The sequence below is a fragment of the Pocillopora damicornis genome, chromosome 1 (assembly GCF_964200805.1).
Source record: "Pocillopora damicornis chromosome 1, jaPocDami1.2, whole genome shotgun sequence".
Classification (NCBI taxonomy): domain Eukaryota; kingdom Metazoa; phylum Cnidaria; class Anthozoa; order Scleractinia; family Pocilloporidae; genus Pocillopora; species Pocillopora damicornis.
The window spans coordinates 5680915-5705000 of record NC_142670.1 but is presented as its reverse complement, the minus strand read 5'-3'; the positions used below and the strand labels follow the sequence as shown (position 1 = coordinate 5705000).

General features: G+C 39.3%; 1 protein-coding gene across 1 annotated transcript; it reads left to right on the top strand.

Moving 5' to 3' along the window:
• Positions 1 to 7393: 7393 nt before the first annotated feature.
• LOC149051556 (uncharacterized) lies at positions 7394 to 23252 on the top strand. Its single transcript, XM_089214483.1, is given in 3 exon segments — positions 7394 to 7483; positions 15024 to 21932; positions 22263 to 23252. Coding segments are annotated over 2 exon segments (6996 nt in total). The 3' UTR covers positions 21930 to 21932; positions 22263 to 23252.
• Positions 23253 to 24086: the final 834 nt, after the last annotated feature.

Here is a 24086-nt window from a genome sequence, read left to right as displayed (position 1 = left end):
CAACATTCCTATTTGGGACAAGTCTTGCCTTGTGAGGACAACTCTTTGCTGTTAGAATGTTTGATACACATGTAACTTTTATTCACTTTGAATTCTATCCATGGACTTTTCAGGAAGTACCAAAGACAACTCCTGCTAGCAAATTGGCTGCCAAAGCTGCCACAGTTCCAGAAACTCCAGTTAGAGACTCAAAACCAAGTCCAAAGAAAACTGTTACTTCAAAAAAGGAAAAAAAGATGTTAGTAAGGAAACTCCAACCCAAGGAACACCAAAAGTTTCAAAATCAGAGGAAGTGATTGAAGTTCCACCCTCATTGGAAAGGAAAAAAATCTGATTACTGTGGTTTTATGGCGAGAGATGGTCCTAGGGCACTTGGTTCAAAGGAAATCCCTTAGGTAGGTTTCAAAGACCAAGATCTGATTGTTAATTCTCCCCTCTAGCTGCTACACATTTTTGTGTAAATTAATAATGAGAGTTTGTTGTTAGATCATTATAACTACATGTACTTGATAAGTTTTAGTATCCTTATTACGTGTTTGCTGGATAATCTATGGATATTCTCAGGTTGTTAAATTAGTATTATCTCTCAAGCTCTTTATGGTTTGTTTTCCATCCTTTCACATTTTAATGAGAGATGCAAGACAAAGGAAGATGAAGATTATTAGAATTAAGGCTTATTTGGAAAAAATCTGTAGATACAGTTTACACGAAAAAATTGTGAAATGCATGCTTTGATTAACCCTTTTACTTCTGAGATGTCAATAGTAATTCTCCTTACTGTCTGTCATACAATTCTTGTAATGTTACCAGTAGTTTGGAGAATTTGGTCTTGGATCAACTAATAATCCCCTGCTTGATTATTTATTCTCATCACTTGTCTGCATGATATTGTATTGATATTGTAAGGAGAAGTTCTGTCTTGGTCACTCATGGGAGTTAAAGGGTTAAACAAAAAAATGTATTTTATCCTTTTACTCTCAGTTGATGTTCAAATGTTGGTTCAATGTCAGTATCTGAGAAACTGCCTACCTACCCCTCCCCTAAGCCAACATTAACCCTTGTTATCAGCTGATGGTTTTTTGGGTTAGGGGAGGGGTGGGTGCACAGATGTTGACATTGATCCCAAATGTTTATAGTGTATCTACTGAGTTTTTTTCATTTTTCACCATTTATAACTTTTCAGTTTGGACAGTGTTAAGAGGCCTTCAAGGGAAGAATTAATTATTTGTCTGCATATCTTGAAATCATGCACGCACTCGATAATTTAATTTTTAGGGAGCGGAAAACTGTTTGGATGGACTGATATTTGTTAGTAGAGGAGGTTTGGAAAGTATTGAGAGAGAAGAGGCTGCTGATTTGATTAAAAGATATGGTGGAAAAGTTACCCAATCAATGAGCAAGAAAACAAGTTATGTCATTGTGGGACGGGATCCTGGAGAGCATAAATTTTTTAAGGTACATTGTAATACACAGATCAAAAAAGGAAAAAAACAAAAACAAAAACATGAACACTAACATATAGGTTGCACCTTTTTCCCTAAATTTTTGCAACAAATGTGGGGTGCAGCTTACTGCAAAAATACAAGGGAAACTTGCCACAAATTTGCATAAATTAACTCAATTAATTGACAATTCATAAGTCTGTATAGCAAACTGACAAGAACTAAAAAATTTACAAGGGAAGAAATTAATTACTTCTTCTGCAAGTTTGTTGGCTTCTAAACGAGATGTTCTTTTTCATAGGCATAGGCTTATATTTCTTGCTGAAGAGGTCATTAAACATTGCTTTGTTTAGAGACCCTTTAACTGATTTAAGGTTGTCTCTACTTCCTTGAACAGCTAAATATTACTGGACCTTGAACAGCTAAACATTACTGGACCTTGAACAGCTAAATATTACTGGACCTTGAACAGCTAAATATTACTGGACCTTGAACAGCTAAATATTACTGGAAAAGGAAACTATGCTTTCTTTGTTGTTGTTGCTCTTTTGTTTTCTTTTTCCGACTTTGATTCTTTTCTGTTAGGCTAAGGCAATGTGGAACATCACAAATAGATGAAGATGGTCTGTTTGAGCTTGTCAGAACAAAACCAGGCAATAACACCAGCTATGAACCACCAAGGGAAGAAGGAGAAAGCTGAACCAATGGAGTCCCTCAGCCAGAGAAGAGATCAGTTTGAAGGTGATATGTCACAACTGAGTGAAAGATCTGTCGTATCCAACAACACAAACACTATCATCATCACCTACACTGAAAGGAGGGTGTTTCAAACCTTTCCAACAATTAGCACAAGAGCATGACTTCACAGTAAATTTAATTCACACTTCAGCTGAATGCCTTAAATTTCCTCAACAGTGAGCATCCTACATGTATCCTACTTGTGTGCATCCAAGTGCATTTGTACAACTTACTGATGACATAAATACATGTTTCCTAATTCCCACATTCAGAGATACAATTATTTAAACAGCTGTAACTTGTGAACTTTGATGAATTTATTTCACTCGACAGTCGCTTATACATGTAATTAGTATGTTAGTAATGGAATCACAATTTTAAACATTTTTTATTTTGCACAGCTTTCTTTTTCAACAAAGACCCAAGAGTTGGTAAAACAATAACAGCAACACTGGTTTGTGAAGAGCTTGGTTTTACGTGCATTGAAATGAATGCCAGTGACACACGGAGCAAAAAGACCTTGGAAGAACACATTTCTCAGTCACTGAGCAATAAAACCATGGATGGCCTTCTGACAGGTTGTGAAATTTCTGTAACATTTGGAATGACTTTGATATTATTAAAGATGCTTCATTCATTCTCCTGTCTTACTAAACTGACTTTCAAGTTAATTTATTATTATCAACTGAGTTAGTAACGTAAATAACAGCTCTATTGGTCAACTTTTCCAACAAAACTTGTGAAGTTTCCAAGCCGACAAGTCGCCCTCATCATCAATAAGAAAATTTCCTTCACTATGCTTTCGGTATGTGAGTGTTTCTCTTGCGGTGTAGAACACCTAAGTAACACATGAGGTCTCGTTAGTTTTGGTTATATAATAAGTGAATAACCCACATCTCTTACTCACCCGAGTTCCACGTGTGTACTGTAAGTTCAGGAGCGGTTTTTTTTTTCCGCTTTGATTTGCGGCGCATACGCAAATCCTTCAGTTTGGTCATGGTTTTTAATATGTACTTATAGACAACGGAAGTATGCTCATTCTCCCCAGTCCTTTCAGCGCCCTTTGATCAACCTAAGCAGGCGATGGATTAACGACTATCACATCAGCAAAAAAAGACAAAATAAAAAAGTAGGATGTTTATGTCATTGTGCTACACTCCGGATTGATGGAAATAAAAAGTTCAAAAATGTAATATGAGGCCCAGTCTTCACTTGGTGTATAAATAGTGAAACAGCATAGCTACAAAATAGAATCATGGATCACGAAATAAACAATGATACACGATTTTCTGTTTCGAGTTCGATGAGCTCATATTCAGCTTCTTCAATACTGCTGGTGTTACCAAGTGCACCGTTTTGTTACACACTTGTGGGGCAAATCACATTTTCACAGGAGTTAAGGTGAGGACAGAATAAGTTGATAGCGACTTAATGCAGTGAATGAGATAAACGTGTATTGACTAAAGATACAAATAGAAATAATTTGAAACATGAGACAAAAGAATGAAAGAAATATCGATCTTGTTTACTCGTCACGAACGCAGGATCGAATCTTAGACCATCGGATTTTACGATCTGAAGTTCACCCACATAGCTATATATTTCTCGTTACTGAGCCACGACATACAGTGAATACATGAAGGATCATCCTGCATACTGCTTAGATCATCAATGTCGAAAGTTTCATGTCTTCAAATACATAATGATAGAAAGGAAATTTTAAGCTCTTTCGTGACGAAGGAAAAAATCATTTGTAACCGAAGACCGAAAAAAAACCCTACTCGTCAGATCAGGTTAAACGAAAGATTAAATATCAATGCTGACATGTAGATAAACATACCAGAGCTTGAGGAAGCTTATTTATCTTCCCATGAGGGGTCTATGAAGCTGCAGCATTTCTGATTCCAGTATCGTGTGTGTCACTTGTCTGTATGAACTTTTATACATTTATTTCTGACCTCGCTTACTGCATCCAAACTCAGCAGACAATGCTGGAGCTCAAAGAGACAGAAAGCTACGGCCTGCGATTTCTCTTCCAACTTAAAGACAACTGCTTCAGTAACAATTTATTCATAAAACTCCTGTAAGATACACTTAGGGTTTCTGTACACAAAGATGCATGGAGTACACAGATTGAACAAATCTTGAATATCTTCCTCGGATATTTCTTTAAGAACAGTACTTATGGTATTCGCTTTAATTCTTTCCAAGACACGATACGATTTAAATATCATTTTCTCTAGATACAACGAGAAGTCAAGTGTTTTTTTGGAAAAGAACGTGATTGGAGTTAAATTTATTGCAAGAAATCTTGAGGTGAGGAAAGATAATGAAGAAATATGTAGCATAATATAATCGAAAGAAGAGAAAATTGGAAAAAAAAATTTACGTAAAGAATACATATTATTGAAGTGATTTCTTTAGCTTTGTATCTCCCTCCAGTGATTTCACCGGACACCTACGCTTTTGGCTGCAAAAATATTTAGTGCAGAATTGGCGGGAGTTATTTACAAGAAAAAAGCTTACCGTTATTATTTTTAGAAACTTTTTGAAGTTGTCACGGTGAGAGCGGAAAATGAAAATTTGAGAGAACTGTAACGCTAGTGGGAAGATGACCAAAAACAAACGTGTATCATATTGAACGAGGGATATATTGAGTTGATCACTTGAAGAGAAATTGCATTGGTACAAGATAACTCACGGTGTAAATTCATCCCTATCGATTCAGTTATGGCAGGGTGTAACATGTCCTGCTCAGAGAAAAAAAGGGGTTTTGCGGATTGCGAGTGTTTTGCACTGAAAGAGAAAGAGCTGAATTTAAATCACAGAAATAATTAATCGCCATGGAGAAACATGTAGACAAATAATAATCATAAAAAGAATAAAGAAAACAAACAGACAAAAATACAAGCACAATACTGGGCATTAGATGAGGTTACATCTTTCAAACTCGTGAATATGTTACCTTCATTTTTTCATCGAATTGTTGTAAAGCAAAATATTATTTTGATATTTTCAGGCATGTAGAATTAACAAATGACATCGTCTGGAGAATAGAAGGATTCAGAGGATAACAGTTTAACAGGTACAAATCAATTTTCATTCTGCAGCTGATTAGAGCTGTAGAGCTCATGTTATTTATAATGGAAGATCGCAATCTTAAATCAAGTTTAATTTCAGTCGAATTTCCCGGTTTATTGTTATCAGATGTGAAGATATTTCAAGGTTTCTCTCATTTGACTGGTTTAATAGTCTGCACGCGATGCAATTTCCTGAAGCCTTAAACTCCTAGAAGTGATATAACTTGTAACTTATTCTTGTAATATCAATACATTATCCAGCAAACAGGCAATGAGAATACTCAAAGTTTTATCAGGTAGAATTCGTTATCTTTGAACTAACACCAAATTTCTGTATCTACTTTGAAATGAAACATGTAGCAGCTAGAGGGGAGAATTAACAATTAGATCACGGGAGTTAAAGGTTTAACTGTGCGTGATGATTATGCGGCAGAAGCGCGTGACGAGCATGTGACAAAGCTAGATAACGTGACGTATATAATTAGAGCTCTCGTCAATATCAAATTCAGCAAATATCTCTTTGTAAGTTTGTAACAAAGCTCGAGGTTGAAAAAAAAATTACACAATCCCTACGTAATATGGTAACATTCGCGATATATAGTAATGATAACGGTAATATGGTTGTCGGTGAAATACCAGAATTTTTTCAGTTTCCAAAACGTGACATCTCCACCGCACGCTGTAAATGTACCATTTATATCTTCACATATCTAGGTACCAATGTCGTCATTACAATCGGATTTATCAACATGAAAGTTTTACCTTCCATGTGGGCTGTTTTTTTTTTCAATTGTATTTTTTACCTGAAGCTGAATTCAATTCTTTCTTAAAGGAAATAGTTCTTGTAAGGAGAAATTGTTGTATTACAATATCCGGAATTGAATTGATTTTTCGGCGAGCTGAGTTTCGGTGCAGCGGATCTCTGTAGTCGATGCTCCTATTTAAAAAATTGTATGTGATTCAAATTTTCAACCAATATCTTTTGAATAAAATGGATGATACATGTCGGCCTATCGATACGAATTTATCTGCTTAAATTGAATTATCTGTTTGAAGGAGTTAATAGATTTCATGAACACTCGATGGTAAAATTCGTATCCACGCGCGGTTATCTAATACCTCATACATGCGTTTATAAAATAATTCAAACAATACGCGGGCTTTGATTGGCAATAAAACCATTTTACATGAGCGTATGTAAACACGGTTTTCGTTCCTCTTTCATTAGTTATTTTATAAAAGAAATGTAAAATGGTTTCCGTGTTTACATAGCCTGCCGCTTCGCGTCGTGGTTTCCTACGCTTATCTCGTGTTGTCCCAACCTCCCGCGTGTTTACATCAGGCTATGTAAACACAGAAACCATTTTACATTTCTTCATTGTATTACTAGATAAGTGTGAGCTTAAAAAAGGCTGTACATCGGCCAATTTCCATCACTACATTTTTAGCCGGGACCGAGATCAAGGCTTCGTCAGCAACGTATCAAAGGATGTCTCACACGATAACTAAATATATTCATGCACCATGGAATTGCCAAATGAATCTGGGAGTTTCGTTGTGATTTTTATTTTGTTAAGGTCGAGTCTGTGACCTCTGTTTTAGACAAAAATGCTGCAAAAGCTTTTATTCATAGGACAAAAATATACTGTGTAGTTACGAAATTATACGAGGTATTCAACAGACTACAAGCATTTCTTTATTTCCTTCGGTGGGGAATCAAAGTGGGAATCGAAAGAAAACACATTTCACATTCTTGAGTAGCCGATCAGAGCACAGCTTTCCTGCTCGCTCACGGGTCCCACCTTAACGTATAAATAGGAGAGAAATTGGGAAGACGTGTCAACAAAAGTGAAAATTTTAACCCCAGAACCACGATGATTAAGATTTCTTGATCACGCATGAAAACTAAACCCCGTCAACGACACGATTAATTATTCTGGTCTTTTAAACGCTTTGGAACATCAATCCACCTCCTCGCAAAACTTGACACGGTAGTCGTCGACGATGAATAAATTTTTGTCTTCAAATGTTCGAACTACGTATCTACAAGGGAGTTAGTAGTATCATTTCTAAGTGGTTATCTGTCAGAGTTCGGTTTTAGTAGATATACCTTTACGCGCGATGACGGACTAAATGGACACATTGTTTGCTTGTTTACATAGTGCGCTGGAAGATAAAACTGTGAGCTCAGTAAATGCTGATAGTGGAGCAGAAGCTTGTTCTGTATGGCAAGACCACCTCAGCAGCTTTAGGGAAATGTTCCAGATTTCACATCCGCTATAATATCGCAAAAGATTCTCTTTTGATCAACAATTCGTTCACAAATAATTTTTCAGTCTCATTTCGTTTTCAGTCTACTTCCTCCGCCAAATGCTCATGGCCTGGCAGTGAATTCACTCGATGGCCTACAAGATTAAACTATGCAGGAGTCTTTGTGTTGAGCTTGGCTTTCAATTTGTTGTGGATGAAGTTTCTTGATAACAAGAGTTTTGTTGAAAAGGACACTTTCCAGTGCCATCTTCTCCAGTCCCTCAAAATAACCTCGTATTCAGCGCCTTTTCTGAATTCGAAATGAAAAAATCGAGTACTTCCCCAACATAATTTGGAGAGGGACCAGCTCTTCCAGTTATTCTAAATTTCCTGGTTCCTTCAAAAAATTATTAATGAAGGAGGTTATTGACCAGAACTTATAATTCTGTTAATAAAAAAAAAAATACTTTGTCTAGCAAATTTTTCGATAGCCTTTAAGGACATTTAACACATGCACTTTGTAGAAGAACAGGGTCGATAAACGTGTTTCTTCGCGCAATGGGCTCGCGGGCTGTTGGTAGAATTAGTGACGGTAACGCAAACCCTCATAGTTGTTTCGGTTTCGTTTGTTGCATAATTTTTGATCCATGCTTATCCATGCCTACCGGGTACAACTAGATTGTTTATTGCAACTCACGTTTTTTGATAAGGGACAGCCTTGAACGACGTTTCAACAAATGAGACTACGAAAACAAACTAACAAACAGACAATTGAAAAAACAAACATGACACAACACGCAGAACTTGACTGTCACGCAATCACAATAGCGTGACGGAGGAAACTTTGAGATTCTCATTCATCCTCTATGATTAAGTATAAAATATTTTCTCTAGGTTACTTTCATCTGAGTCTCCTCTTTTGATTTTAAACAATGTAGCGCAGTACAATCGATTCAATTTTATTTCTAGCTATGGCAGAAAGCAACCTCCCAACAACGGGAGAAGAACTGGAGGTGAAAAATGAGTTTCCAGCCACAGGTGAGAAAAAGCAACAGGGAAAGACTTCGTTGTGATGATTTTGTACTGTTTGTTAATTAAGTATATCTTAATTCTGGTGCACAATTTTTTGGATCAATTCGACTCGAAGGTTTTAAGGAATCCACTAAATACGCCAGTATTAGAACGCTAGTTGTAATTGCACATAGTTGTGATCACTAGCAAAGTTGAAATATCTTCTCGGTAATTTCAGCGACAGAAAAAAGTAAAGTTACGTCAAGCGACGCTGAACTGGATGTATATAATGACCCTTTAAGAGGTGAGAAAACCATGTGAAATAAGATTGTTTAAAAGACGCCCCAGTAAATTTTTTGTCACATTTACATCAAAATTTGCCTATGTTCTGTGAATAAGTTTTTGAAACAGCAAAGGATTGTTTCTTCAAATTCTTACTCTTTTACCAGTAAAATGAAGAACCAAAGGAAAAAAACAATTTACTGCTCGATCCGATCAGGTAAAATGCATAGACATCATTAATTATTCTAAGCAATAAAACGACAAATTTGAAGGCGACTTAGCTTTGAAGAGCCTTAAGTTAAAGAATGGGCCAAAATTGGCCTACTGGGCTTCGTAAAACTCAGAATTCTGAGTTTTAGAAGTGCTTATTTGTAAATCAACGCACAATGTTTTGGAGATTAACTATTTATCTAAAATTTACACCTAAATGGAACGATATTTGCGCGGAAAAAGTATTATCCTTTATTCTAAATATTGTCATTTTTAACTCGTGAATTGCGCGCATGCGCAAGAGCGAGTTATAGATACGATGTGGGGAATGGCATTCGCTCGCTCGCTCGCTCGCTCGCTCGCTCGATTGGTCGATTCCTGTAAACTTTTTTTAGATTTTAGGCTTTTGAGTGCATTTTATAGTTTTTGGCGAGCAATAAACAGACGAAATGGCGACCTTTGTTGCTAAGAATAGTGGTGGGGTGAAAAAGAAGCCAATGATAATCTTAAAAGAGTTTTTTTTTTCGTTTTAGTTTCAACAAGCGGCGCCAGCGACTGGCAGGCATGCAAGGATTCACACTGAAATAACAGAACAACCTTCGTTTTTCATAAAATTGTAATTTACAATCCTTGAACTTGAAAATAATCCGAAGATTCATTGAAAATATCACTTACTGCGAAGCGCTCGGAGTTTACAGATGTTCAAAAGCTTTTTCTGTTATAGCGTGAGATTGAGGACAAAATTGATCATTACGTTTCGTCGCGTGTGTTTTTCCTGTGAGAAGCAACAAAAGATGCCGGCGACTGACGAAATAACAAGTTAACACGAAAATCAGATAACACCTAAACAAACAATTTTAGCTACCGATTTTCAGTGAATTTTTAAAGAACAATTTTCTTTTAAGTTTCAAGACAATTTGAAGATTCAACATACAAACAACGTACTAAAATGCGAAAGTTACACACCACAAAATTGATAAATAGGCCTGAAATGAAATTCTATCTTGTTATTGATCATACGTTGCCTAGCACGTGACCTAAATCTACCCAGGCGGAGATCCAAAATGACGGTGGCAGGCTTGGCTTAGTTATATCACTCAAAACTCGTTCCCGTTTGTCTCATTTGATAAAGAGGGAATCGTTAATGTTTTCATTAAGACAGTATTGCCTTGATTTTCTAATATTTACAACGAAAGACAGTAAATTTCACTTTTCACCCACATTTACTTCCAACCTTTTCTTTTGAACCAGAAACAAAAATGATAGACGTTTAAAACACATGACATCATCCACCTTGTCAAATGTAATAGCATGATCATTTCAATTGTAATGCCTTCTTATCCCAACGTTACTTTGTTTCTTTGCTACATTAGCGAACACTGAACTACTGCTCGTACTCTAGATATGACAATCAACCACAAAATTCCCTAAACCAGATAACATTAAACATAATCTAAAAAATCATGTGTCAATTCACGAGTTTGCTCACAGAGCACTTTGATTTGTATAAGAGTCATTTTCGGTAAGAGGGAGCTGTTGGTACCCGTAGACCTGTCAAAGTCGAGTTTTGAAAAATTTGCACACGGGAAACTTTTTGAGGCCGCCAAAAGGAAAGTATTTGCGCTAACACCTTCCTGTCCTTTACTGTTCAATACATGTTTGGCAGAAATTTTACGCAATTTGAGAATTCTACAGAGAAGAGGAGGCATTTTGTCTCGGCCGTATGGCCTGTTTTGGTCTTCTAAATATTTCACGCCTCTTTAAACAGTTATGTCAATACCAAGCCCACGCTGTAAACCACCAGCCAAGAAAATGTAGAACCCCTGACTTTTATAACAGGCAAAATGGCACTTCGTGGGAAAGTGGTACTTTCCCAATCAAAAAACAGCAAAAACAAAAGACATGTTTTCCGGCGCTCTTTTCTGAAGGATGGGCAAACCACGAACTCTTGTCACTCTCAGCACGATGTTTCTTTTGTTATCAGAACATTGCATTTTTTCTCAGTAACTCATGGGATTTTATATTTTAACTTGATATTTTGGAACGTGTAACGCAGGTGTAAAAGGAACTTTGGAAACCCTCTCGACTTAAGTGTAAACCGAACAGACTTGATCTGGTTATAACCGAAGCTACAGCTAAAACTCCAAATAGCTTGCATATTTTAAAGCAAACAAATTGCACAGACAAACTCTCCTGAAGGGCGATTGTAAAAGAAATTGAGTTGAAAGAGGATCTCCTGGTGAAACTTGTGATATCTTGGAAAACGTAAGCCAGGTTTAAAAGGGGTTTGTGAAAGCCTTTCGACCTACATGTAAACCGATAAACTTGAAATGGTAATAGCCAAGCTACAGCCCAGACTCTCGACAGCTTGCACACAAACAAAATGTACCGATATTAAACTATTCTGATCTTTTGTTTTTCGTAGCTCTACGCTCCTTTAACCTAAAAGTTCGTTTGGAAGTATAAAGTTGTAGTATGAAGTCGTATCACTCATTACTATATCATTAACACCAAAACTGTGTGCTTTCAGGGATAGCGAAAGTATGTCTCGAGGAAGGTAACAAAGAATACAGACAAGGAGAAGCTAATAACGCGATAAACTCCTACACGGAAGGACTTCAAGTGAACTGCAAAGATATACGGCTTAACGCCAAGCTTTATAGCAACAGGGCAACAGCTCATTTCCGTTTAGGTAAGAATTTCACATGTAAACATATAAATCTGTCGTACAGCGTTGCAAGATAACGGAATACACAATCTGCATCAAGAAAAGAAAAGAATTGAGCAACTGCAGAAAAGTAGCGTAAAAACGGCATAAATAGCCCTGTAGCGGATGAAAATTAAACAAAGAAATGATCCTCGTACCTTTTAAGCAATTGTAATTTTTAAGGCTTCTTTGTTGCAATTGCGTGTGATTACCTCTTTTTTAAACCTTCTTTCCGGAATCTCATAGCCAACTACGTGGAATGTCTCAATGATGCAACAGTTGCCGTTCAATTGGAACCCACTTTAATCAAGGCTATTAAGAAAGGTGGGTTTTCAGACATAAGCCATCAACATTCTATTCTTTGTGATAAGAATACATGAAAGTCATATATTGATTTCGTCAAAAGAGGATTGTGTGGTTTCTGGCAGGTTACTGCACTCCAAGTGTCAATTGTATCTGGTGTGTCAATGTCTGTTATGTGGGTAAAAGCATAAGAAAATGTCAATAAACTCTCAAATACCGCTGCCTGGTAAGTTCACGTTGTAGAGCGCCAAGGGTCGAGGGTTCAAGCCCTAGACTGGACCATCACCCTGAGTCTTAAAATATCTGAGGACAATGTGCTGCCGCCTAAGCTGTGACATCTGCAAATGGTTTGATATTCTTGTCCCGGATATGGGTGGAAACCCGTAAGCCCCGTTTCCTGCATCTTCTCAGTCACTCTTAGCAGAGGACGTTACTAAACCCGAACAGGAGGCACCTGAAAAATTCCTTTTCAAAAGTTAACTGCTCAATGCAGTCTGCCCGAAAACTTCCCGAAAAGTGCTGAAAAGCGCTAAAGTGCATATTAAAGTGAAGAATGCGCGAGATAAATTCATCGTTATCATCATCAATTAAAGCTTAATTGGTAGCCGCTTTGCATTAGCTCCTTATTGTTCATTTTCAGTTCTTCTACAAGTTCAAATTTCCTTCATTATCACAATTTTTGTTCCCAGCTAACTGGGAAATTAAGTCCATTTTATCAATACGTCTATACCTTAACAGTGATAAATTACCTCGCACCACCAATTATTCTCTCCTTTTCAGGAGCCAGAGCTTGTGTCGAACTTTGCTGGTATAAAGAAGCAAGGAGCTGGTCGCATATGGGATTGACAGTATCCTTTAACGAATGTTTCAAACGTGATACGAGATGCAATGCGAATAATATTTCAAGAAAAATCAATACGTTCCAGGCAGATTCTTCTACACATAATGCAAGCGATGTTCTTTTATACTGCACTGAGCAGTTTAAAGAAGCTGAAATATTATTAACGAGTTCTTTCGATTATTCCACGAAACTTTACTTAAAAGAAGAGGCCATATTAACTAATCCAGAGTTTCTGCTAAATGCCCCTCATTTTTGTCTTGAGCCGAGCATCACCATGACGACCGAGCTTAAACTAATAAGTGCGCTTCAGAGCTAGTTAAAAATCTCGAATAATGAAATTAAGAGATCCTCACAGCTAAGAACACTACTGAAACGAGTAGTTGTAAATAGGACCTGAAAAAAATTTCAGGCCCGTACGGGATTTGAACCCATAACCTCTGCGATACCGGTGCAGCGCTCTACCAATTGAGCTAACAAGCCAACTGGGAGCTGGTCAATGAATTGGGTCCAAATAAACAGCCATCCTCACTTGGATGTTTATTTGGACCCAATTCATTGACCAGCTCCCAGTTGGCTTGTTAGCTCAATTGGTAGAGCGCTGCACCGGTATCGCAGAGGTCATGGGTTCAAATCCCGTACGGGCCTGAAATTTTTTTGAGTTCCTATTTACAACTACTCGTTTCAGTAGTGTTCTTAGCTGCGAGGATCTCTTAATTTCATCTCTCCACCGCAGAGCAAATATGTGAATTATCATATATCTAAAATCTTCACTTACTTGAATGTTTATGTGGACCCAATTCATTGACCAGCTCCCAGTTGGCTTGTTAGCTCAACTGGTAGAGCGCTGCACCGGTATCGCAGAGGTCATGGGTTCAAATCCCGTACGGCCTAAGATTTTTTTCAGGTCCAATTTACAACTACTCGTTTCAGTAGTGTTCATAGCTGCGAGGATCTCTTAATTTCATCTCTACACCGCCGTGCAAATATGTGAATTATCATATATGTAAAATCTTCACTCACTTGGATGTTTATTTGGACCCAATTCATTGACCAGCGGCCAGTTGGCTTGTTAGCTCAATTGGTAGAGCGCTGCACCGGTATCGCAGAGGTCATGGGTTCAAATCCCGTACGGGCCTGAAACTTTTTTTCAGGTCCTATTTACAACTACTCGTTTCAGTAGTGTTCATAGCTGCGAGGATCTCTTAATTTCATCTCCACACCGCAGTGCAAATATGTGAATTATCATATATCTAAAATTTTCACTCACTTGGATGTTTATGTGGACCCAATTCATTGACCAGCTCCCAGTTGGCTTGTTAGCTCAACTGGTAGAGCGCTGCACCGGTATCGCAGAGGTCATGGGTTCAAATCCTGTACGGGCCTGAAATTTTTTTCAGGTCCTATTTACAACTACTCGTTTCAGTAGTGTTCTTAGCTGCGAGGATCTCTTAATTTCATCTCTCCACCGCAGAGCAAATATGTGAATTATCATATATCTAAAATCTTCACTTACTTGAATGTTTATGTGGACCCAATTCATTGACCAGCTCCCAGTTGGCTTGTTAGCTCAACTGGTAGAGCGCTGCACCGGTATCGCAGAGGTCATGGGTTCAAATCCCGTACGGCCTGAGATTTTTTTCAGGTCCAATTTACAACTACTCGTTTCAGTAGTGTTCATAGCTGCGAGGATCTCTTAATTTCATCTCTACACCGCCGTGCAAATATGTGAATTATCATGTATCTAAAATTTTCACTCACTTGGATGTTTATGTGGACCCAATTCATTGACCAGCTCCCAGTTGGCTTGTTAGCTCAACTGGTAGAGCGCTGCACCGGTATCGCAGAGGTCATGGGTTCAAATCCTGTACGGGCCTGAAATTTCTTTCAGGTCCTATTTACAACTACTCGTTTCGGTAGTGTTCTTAGCTACGAGGATCTCTTAATTTCATCTCTTTACCGCAGTGCAAATATGTGAATTATCATATATCTAAAATCTTAATTTTGAATAACTTGAAATCAAATCTCTTCAAGAAATCCACGCTCGAATTTTCATTCCAATTTTACAGTTTATCCAGTACCCTCATTATTATTACAACACACATTTCCATTGCATTTTCGCAAATCCACCTATGATTTAACTACCCTTGACACGTTTTAAGATTGAAAACAATAACGAACGTCTGCTTCAATTAATAAGGAAATCGAATGCTGAACTAAAAGTCAAAGCAAACACTTATGCCAGTCTCGGATGTACTTACCATAATGTTGGGCAGTTCAACACAGCAATCGAATGCCATCAACAATGTTTAGAAATTGCTAAAGAAGTGGGAGACAAGGCCGGAGAGGGAAGAAGTTATGGCAATCTCGGCAACGCTTATCACAGTCTAGGAGAGTTCAAAACAGCCATCAAGTACCATCAACGTCATCTAGAAATTGCTAAAGAAGTGGGAGACAAGACCGGAGAGGGAGGAAGTTATGCCAATCTCGGCAACGCTTCTCACAGTCTAGGAGAGTTCAAAATGGCCATCAAGTACCATCAACGTCATCTAGAAATTACTAAAGAAGTGGGAGACAAGGCCAGAGAGGGAACAAGTTATGGTAATCTCGGCAACGCTTATCGCAGTCTAGGAGAGTTCAAAACAGCCATCAAGTACCATCGACGTCATCTAGAAATTGGTAAAGAAGTGGGAGACAAGGCCGGTGAGGGAAAAAGTTATTGCAATCTCGGCAACGCTTATCACAATCTAGGACAGTTCAAAACAGCCATACAGTACCATCAACTTCATCTACAAACTGCTAAAGAAGTGAGAGACAAGGCCGGAGAGGGAAAAAGTTATGGCAATCTCGGCAACGCTTACCACAGTCTAGGACAGTTCAAAACGGCCATCCAATACCATTACCGTCAACTATAAATTGCTAAGAAAGTGGGAGACAAGGCTGGAGAGGGAAAAAGTTATGGCAATCTCGGCAACGCTTATGACAGTCTAGCACAGTTTAAAACAGCCATCCAGTACCATCAACGCCATCTTGAGATTGCTAAAAAAGTGGAAGACAAGGCCGGAGAGGGAAAAAGTTATTGCAATCTCGGCAACGCTTATCAAGGATTAGGACAGTTCAAAACAGCCATCCAGTACCATCAACGTCATCTAGAAATTGCTAAAGAAGTAGGAGACAAGGCCGGAGAGGGAAAAAGTTATTGCAATCTCGGCAACGCTTCTCATAGTCTAGGACAGTTTAAAACAGCCATCCAATACCATAAACGTCATCTAGAAATTACTAAAGAAGTGGGAGACAAGGCCGGAGAGGGAAAAGGTTATGGCAATCTCGGCAACGCTTATCAAGGTCTAGGACAGTTCGAAACAGCCATCCAATACCATCAACGTCATCTAGAAATTGGTAAAGAGGTGGGAGACAAGGCCGGAGAGGGAAAAAGTTATGGCAATCTTGGCAACGCCTATCAAGGTCTAGGACAGTTCAAAACATCCATCCAGTACCATCAGCGTCATCTACAAATTGCTAAAGAGGTGGGAGACAGGGCCGGGGAGGGAAAAAGTTATGGCAATATCGGCAATGCTAATCAAGGTCTAGGACAGTTCAAAACATCCATCCAGTACCATCAGCGTCATCTACAAATTGCTGAAGAACTGGAAGACAAGGCCGGTGAGGGAAAAAGTTATGGCAATCTCGGCAACGCTTATGACAGTCTAGGACAGTTCAAAACAGCCATCCAGTACCATCAGCGTCATCTACAAATTGCTAAAGAACTGGAAGACAAGGCCGGAGAGGGAAAAAGTTATGGCAATCTCGGCAACGCTTATTGCAGTCTAAGACAGTTCAAAACAGCCATCCAGTACCATCAAGGTCATCTAGAAATTGCTAAAGAAGTGGGAGACAAGGCCGGCGAGGGAAAATGTTATTGCAATCTCGGCAACGCTTATCAAGGTCTAGGACAGTTCAAAACAGCCATCCAATACCATCAACGTCATCTAGAAATTGGTAAAGAAGTGGGAGACAAGGCCGGAGAGGGAAAAAGTTATGGCAATCTTGGCAACGCTTATCAAGGTCTAGGACAGTTCAAAACATCCATCCAGTTTCATCAACATCATCTAGAAATTGCTAAAGAAATGGGAGACAGGGCCGGAGAGGGAAAAAGTTATTGCAATCTCGGCAACGCTTATCAAGGTCTAGGACATTTCAAAACAGCCATCCGGTACCATCAACGTCATCTAGAAATTGCTAAGGAGGTGGGAGACAAGGCTGGAGAGGGAAAAAGTTATGGCAACCTCGGCAACGCTTATCAAGGTCTAGGACAGTTCAAAATAGCCATCCCGTACCATCAATGTCATCTAGAAATTGCTAAAGAATTTGGAGACAAGGCCGGAGAGGGAAAAAGCTATGGCGGTCTCGGCAATGCTTATAAAGGTCTAGGACAGTTCAAAACGGCCATCCAGTACCATCAACGTCATCTAGAAATCGCTAAAGAAGTGGGAGATAAGGCCGGTGAGGGAAAAAGCTATTGTAATTTCCGCAGCGCTTGTCAAGGTCTAGCATATTTCGAAAGAGCCATCCAGTACCATCAACGTTATCTACAAATTGCTAGAGAAGTGGGAGATAAGACCGAAGAGGGAAAAAGTTATGGCAATCTCGGCAACGCTTATCACAGTCTAAGAGAGTTCAAAACAGCCATCGAGTACCATCAACGTCATTTAGAAGTTGCTCAAATAGTGGGAGACAAGGCCGGAGAGGGAAAAAGTTATGAAAATCTCGGCAACGCTTATCGCAGTCTAGGAGAGTTCAAAACAGCCATCCAGTACCATCAACATCATCTAAAAATTTCTAAAGAAGTGGGAGACAAGGCCGGAGAGGGAATCAGTTTTGGTTATCTCGGCAACGCTTATGACAGTCTAGGACAGTTCAAAACAGCCATCCAGTACCATCAGCGTCATCTACAAATTGCTAAAGAACTGGAAGACAAGGCCGGAGAGGGAAAAAGTTATGGCAATCTCGGCAACGCTTATTGCAGTCTAGGACAGTTCAAAACTGCCATCCAGTACCATCAAGGTCATCTAGAAATTGCTAAAGAAGTAGGAGACAAGGCCGGAGAGGGAATCAGTTATGGCAATCTCGGCAACGCTTATAACAGTCTAGGACAGTTTCAAACAGCCATCCAGTACCATCAACGACATCTAGAAATTGCTAAAGAGGTGGGAGACAAGGTTGGGGAGGGAAAAAGTTATTGCAATCTCGGCAACGCTTATGACAGTCTAGGACAGTTCAAAACAGCCATCCAGTACCATCAACATCATTTAGAAATTGCTAAAGAAGTGGGAGACAAGGCCGGAGGGGGAAAAAGTCATGGCAGTCTCGGCAACGCTTATCACAGACTAGGACAGTTCAAAACAGCCTTCCAGTATCATCAACGTCATCTAAAAATTGCTAAAGAAGTGGAAGACAAGGCCGTACAGGGAAAAAGTTATGGCAATCTCGGCAACGCTTATCACAGTCTAGGAGAGTTCAAAACAGCCATCAAGTGTCATCAACGTCATTTAGAAATTGCTAAAGAAGTAGGAGACAAGGCTGGAGAGGGAACAAGTTATGGCAATCTCGGCAACGCTTATCAAGGTCTAGGAGAGTTTAAAACAGCCATCAAGTACCATGAACGCCATCTAGAAATTGCTAAAGTAATGAGAGAGAAGGCCGGAGAGGGAACAAGTTATGGCAATCTCGGCAACGCTTATCGCAGTCTAGGAGAGTTCAAAACAGCCATCAAGTACCATCAACATCATCTAGAAATTGCTAAAGAAGTAGGAGACAAGGCCGGAGAGGGAAAAAGTTATGGTTATCTCGGCAACGCTTATCAAGGTCTAGGAGAGTTCAAAACAGCCATGAAGTACCATCAACGTCATCTAGAAATTGTTAGGGAAGTGGGAGACAAGGCCGGAGAGGGAAAAAGTTATGGCAATCTCGGCAACGCTTATCACAGTCTAGGAGAGTTCAAAACAGCCATCAAGTGTCATCAACGTCATTTAGAAATTGCTAAAGAAGTAGGAGACAAGGCCGGAGAGGGAACAAGTTATGGCAATCTCGGCAACGCTTATCGCAGTCTAGGAGAGTTCAAAACAGCCATCAAGTGTCATCAACGTCATTTAGAAATTGCTAAAGAAGTAGGAGACAAGGCCGGAGAGGGAACAAGTTATGGCAATCTCGGCAACGCTTATCACAGTCTAGGAGAGTTCAAAACAGCCATCAAGTGTCATCAACGTCATTTAGAAATTGCTAAAGAAGTAGGAGACAAGGCCGGAGAGGGAACAAGTTATGGCAATCTCGGCAACGCTTATCGCAGTCTAGGAGAGTTCAAAACAGCCATCAAGTGTCATCAACGTCATTTAGAAATTGCTAAAGAAGTAGGAGACAAGGCCGGAGAGGGAACAAGTTATGGCAATCTCGGCAACGCTTATCGCAGTCTAGGAGAGTTCAAAACAGCCATCAAGTACCATCAACATCATCTAGAAATTGCTAAAGAAGTAGGAGACAAGGCCGGAGAGGGAAAAAGTTATGGTTATCTCGGCAACGCTTATCAAGGTCTAGGAGAGTTCAAAACAGCCATGAAGTACCATCAACGTCATCTAGAAATTGTTAGGGAAGTGGGAGACAAGGCCGGAGAGGGAACAAGTTATGGTAATCTCGGCAACGCTTATCACAGTCTAGGAGAGTTCAAAACAGCCATCAAGTACCATCAACGTCAGCTAGAAATTGCTAAAGAAGTGGGAGACAAGGCTGAAGAAGGAACAAGTTATGGCAATCTCGGCAACGCGTATCACAGTCTAGGAGAGTTCAAAACAGCCATCAAGTACCATCAACGTCATCTAGAAATTGCTAAAGAAGTGGGAGACAAGGCCGGAGAGGGAAAAAGTTATGGTAATCTCGGCAACGCTTATCGCAGTCTAGGAGAGTTCAAAACAGCCATCAAGTACCATCAACGTCATCTAGAAATTGTTAAAGAAGTGGGGGATAAGGCCGGAGAGGGAACAAGTTATGGCAATCTCGGCAACGCTTATCGCAGTCTAGGAGAGTTCAAAACAGCCATCCAGTACCATCATCGTCATCTAGAAATTGCTAAAGAAGTGGGAGACAAGGCCGGAGAGGGAAAAAGTTATGGTAATCTCGGCAACGCTTTTCTAGATCTAGGAGAGTTCAAAACAGCAATCGAGTACCATCAACGTCATCTAAAAATTGCTAAAGAAGTGGGAGACAAGGCCGGAGAGGGAACAAGCTATGCCAATCTCGGCAACGATTATCAAGAACTCGGACAGTTTCAAACAGCCATTGAGTATCATCAACGTCATCTAGAAATTGCTCAAGAAGTGGGAGACAAGGCCGGAGAGGGAAAAAGTTATGCCAATCTCAGCAACGCTTATCTAGGTGTACGAAACTCCGGATTAGACTACCATCACATTCGTTTTAAAACTTTTAAAGACAAGGATGGAGTGCAAAGAGGTTATGGCAATATGTGCAACGTTTATCTCTCTCTAGAACAGTTCAAAACAGGCATCAAGTACCGTCAACGTCATCTAGAAATTGCCAACGAAGCAGGAGACAAGACTGGAGAGGCGTATGCATTAGGTTCCCTTGGTGGCATTTTTGAGTGCCAAGGAAAATTAAAGAAGGCCTTTTCCTGCTATCACTCGAGTGTATTATTGTATAATAATATCAGGGCAAGTCTTCAACTTAACGATCAATGGAAAATTAGTTTTCGTAATCAGCACCAAAATGTGTACAGAGGCTTATGGTGTGTAAACTTCAAGCAAGGTAAAAAGGTAAAGGCTCTTCTTGCCGCAGAAGAAGGACGTGCTCAAGCTATGAGAGATCTCATGGACACAAAATATTATTCTGGATGCTCTTCAACTCACAGAGCTTCGTGCGTTTCTCTGAGTCGTGTTCCGTTAAACACAATTTTCATAGCTATGAGTGGACCATGCGTTTACTTCTGGGTTTGCCTCGGTGAAAATAATATCCAGACAAGAGAAGTACACGTCAACGATTATAAGTTTTACCGGGAATTGGAATGTTTCATCCGACTACTGAACAAAACTGCTCTTAGGGAGATCCATGAAAGAGAAAATCTTCCTCCTGGTTCGCCAATAGTAGAGAAAGTGGCCAATGGTGTGATCCGAGTTGATGTGAGGCACTCCCAATCAAGTGCTTTAAAGAAGCTGCATGACATCATCGTTACTCCCATTGCTGATCTGATCGAAGGCAACGACCAGATCACATTCGTTCCTGAGGGGCCATTTTGCCTTGTACCTTATGCAGCGTTGCAGGACTCCAACTCATCATATCTAAGTGATTCTTTTAGAATTCGTGTGCTTCCCTCTCTGACGACGTTGCAACTAATTCATGATTGTCCAGCTGACTTTCACGTGAAGACTGGTGCATTGCTTGTCGGTGACCCATGTTTCAAACATATCATCTATCAGGGAGAACTTTTCGTGCAACTTCCAGGAGCAAGGAAAGAAGTGGAGATGATCGGACGTATCCTCAATGTCTCCCCTCTCACTGGAGAAATGGCAACAAAAGATGAAGTGGTAAAACGAATATCATCAGTGGCCTTAGTTCACATAGCAGCGCACTGTAAAATGGAAACTGGAGAAGTTATCCTGGCACCAAACACCACAAGAGATAACCCTCAGCCGCAAGAGAAAGACTTTCTACTGACGATGAAAGATGTGATAGAAGCTGGGTTGCGAGCACGTCTGGTTGTACTTAGCTGCTGTCACACTGCTCGTGGGGAGGTCATGGCCGAGGGTGTGGTCGGCATGGCGCGCGCACTTTTGGGTGCCGGTGCCAGATCTGTTGTGGTAACCTTGTGCGCGATTGGTGACGAGGGAACCCTGGAGTTCATGACTTTCTTCTACGATGCACTTGCCAAAGGCAAGAAGGCCAGTGAAGCTCTCAATCAGGCCATGAAGTGTATGAGAGAGATTGGAAAGTTTAAGGAGGTTTGCCACTGGGTACCATTTGTACTTATTGGTGACGACGTCAACCTGGATTTCAAGGAGATTTAAAAGGTGGAACAAGTAATAATTCTGTTGATACATTCTATTCAATACAAAGTTGCATTAAATCATAATCTTTGCTCATATACGAGCAGTGATACTTGCGTGTTAATTTCCTTTCAGTTGGGTTACGTATTTATTTTTCTCTCTGCAAACTGAGATGCAGTACAATCAAGTGGACACGTTTACGATGATAACATTCTTTTTTGGAAACATGATAGGAGTAAAATCGAAAATTTCTTTTAAAGAAATCCTGTTGTGCAATGTATCGTTTCATGTGCTGAGAAATATTTCATGGCAACTCAACTATCCTCCCTAAACTGAGATTCTTTTATGTTTCAGTTAAGGCTGTGAGCATTGGAATCCCAGGGAGTTTTCGGATACCTACAAATGCTGATATTTGGACCAGAAACCTGTAAGCTACCGATGAGACCTTTGTCAGGAGTCTTCTTTTCATCAAAGCAGGAGGAACAAAAAGACGGCCAAAGTCAAGTTTAACAAGAGAACAGATTTCCATTGATTCAAAAGTTGCCTTTTTGCTTGTCTGAACTGCTTTTACGAGCTTAATCTTTGATATCCTTCTCAAACTACTGTTTGTTTTTTTTTCATATGATGTCTCAAAATTATCATGACCAGCTATGTGAGAAGTTATTTTTAATGTAAGTATTTTCTACTGAGAGGATTTGGGCGTTACATTTACGTAGATGTTGAAACGTCTTGAAAACGTTTTCCAGAGTTTTTTACAGACTTTTTCTCAATCGGTTTAGTCTCATGAGTGATGTGAAGCTATTACAGCTATGTGCGTGTGTAGAGAATTTCCATAGGAATTGGAGAATAATCAGTTGTTCGATTGCTCCATTATCTTTGTCTATGTCAGATGGAAATTGTGATGAACTTTTCGAGGATTTATACTCAGTCATTGTTAAGTTTCTGCCGATCAGAATTTGGTTTATCTGGGCTTAAAATGAAAGATTTTGGCCGTAATGGCAAGGATTTAGTCTTGGTATTAGTTAATTTTCTGAGATTTCTACTTTAATTTTGAATGAGATAAATTGTGTTATTTTTTTTTAAGCAGAACGATGCATTTTAAGTATATTGTTTAATCTAATCGCCCAAAGGCAAAAAGAGAACTTTTATTTTATAATTTTAGTTATGGTTTACAAAGCATTGAAGGAAGCTCAGAATGAGTTGGAAAGTTGGAACCAAATGATTTTATTTAGTTTCTCCGATTAGATTGTTTACTTATTATCTAAGTACAATAAACTAACATTTAAATGTCAAACAATGAAACAAGTCGCTTGATATTTTGTTAGAATGGAAGTGGAAATCAATAACAAAGGGAGGAAAATTTCTGCATCAACCTGCATAAGCCATTCCTTGTCGTTTGAAGTAGTATTCGCTTAATAACTTGTGCCCATTTCTTTGAATAAGTTTACTGAATGAGAGATAAACTTCGATATTTTCTGACTCTATAACTGCTAATATCGATTATTGGCAACCTTTTCTTAGGATGTCACGCGACGCATTTTAGCACGTTATGTGACAGATATGATGTTTTGTCACATCTTTTCGTTTGGAGTAGAGAGCACAACCATGTCTTATTCGCTCAACCTCTTCCCATTTCCTTGGATAGGATTATTAAATGAGATATAAACTTCGATATTTTCAGATTTCATCTGCCAGTTTCATTGGCAACCGTTCCTCAGGATGTCACGCGACGCGTTTTTTAAGCATGTAAAGCGACATGATGTTTACTCATATATCGTTGAAGAGGCAAGAAAAAAGAAATTACCTTTCACTTTGGGAAAGGTGCTCTATTCTGTTTATAGAAAGCGTCCTCATCATGGGAGGTACCCTCGGTGTGGTTCCTCGAGTGTAGAAAATATTGATGATTTCTTTTTCCACGATTGCAAACTTAACTAAAACAGCTGGTTACAAAAAACCGAAACTTTCTTCAAACTGAGAAGGGCCGACCGAGGAGAACTTTTCACGGCTAACGGCTAAAGTTGTGGCCATTTTTCTGCTACTGTTAACCCAGACTAACACAAAATAACACATTGGAAATATTTTTAAGGTCAATTTTTTTTCTACAACTAAAAGCTTTCAACCCACATTCCCCTCACTTTCAGTCATAAATTCAAGTGTGAAGTGAAAAAGAAAACTGCA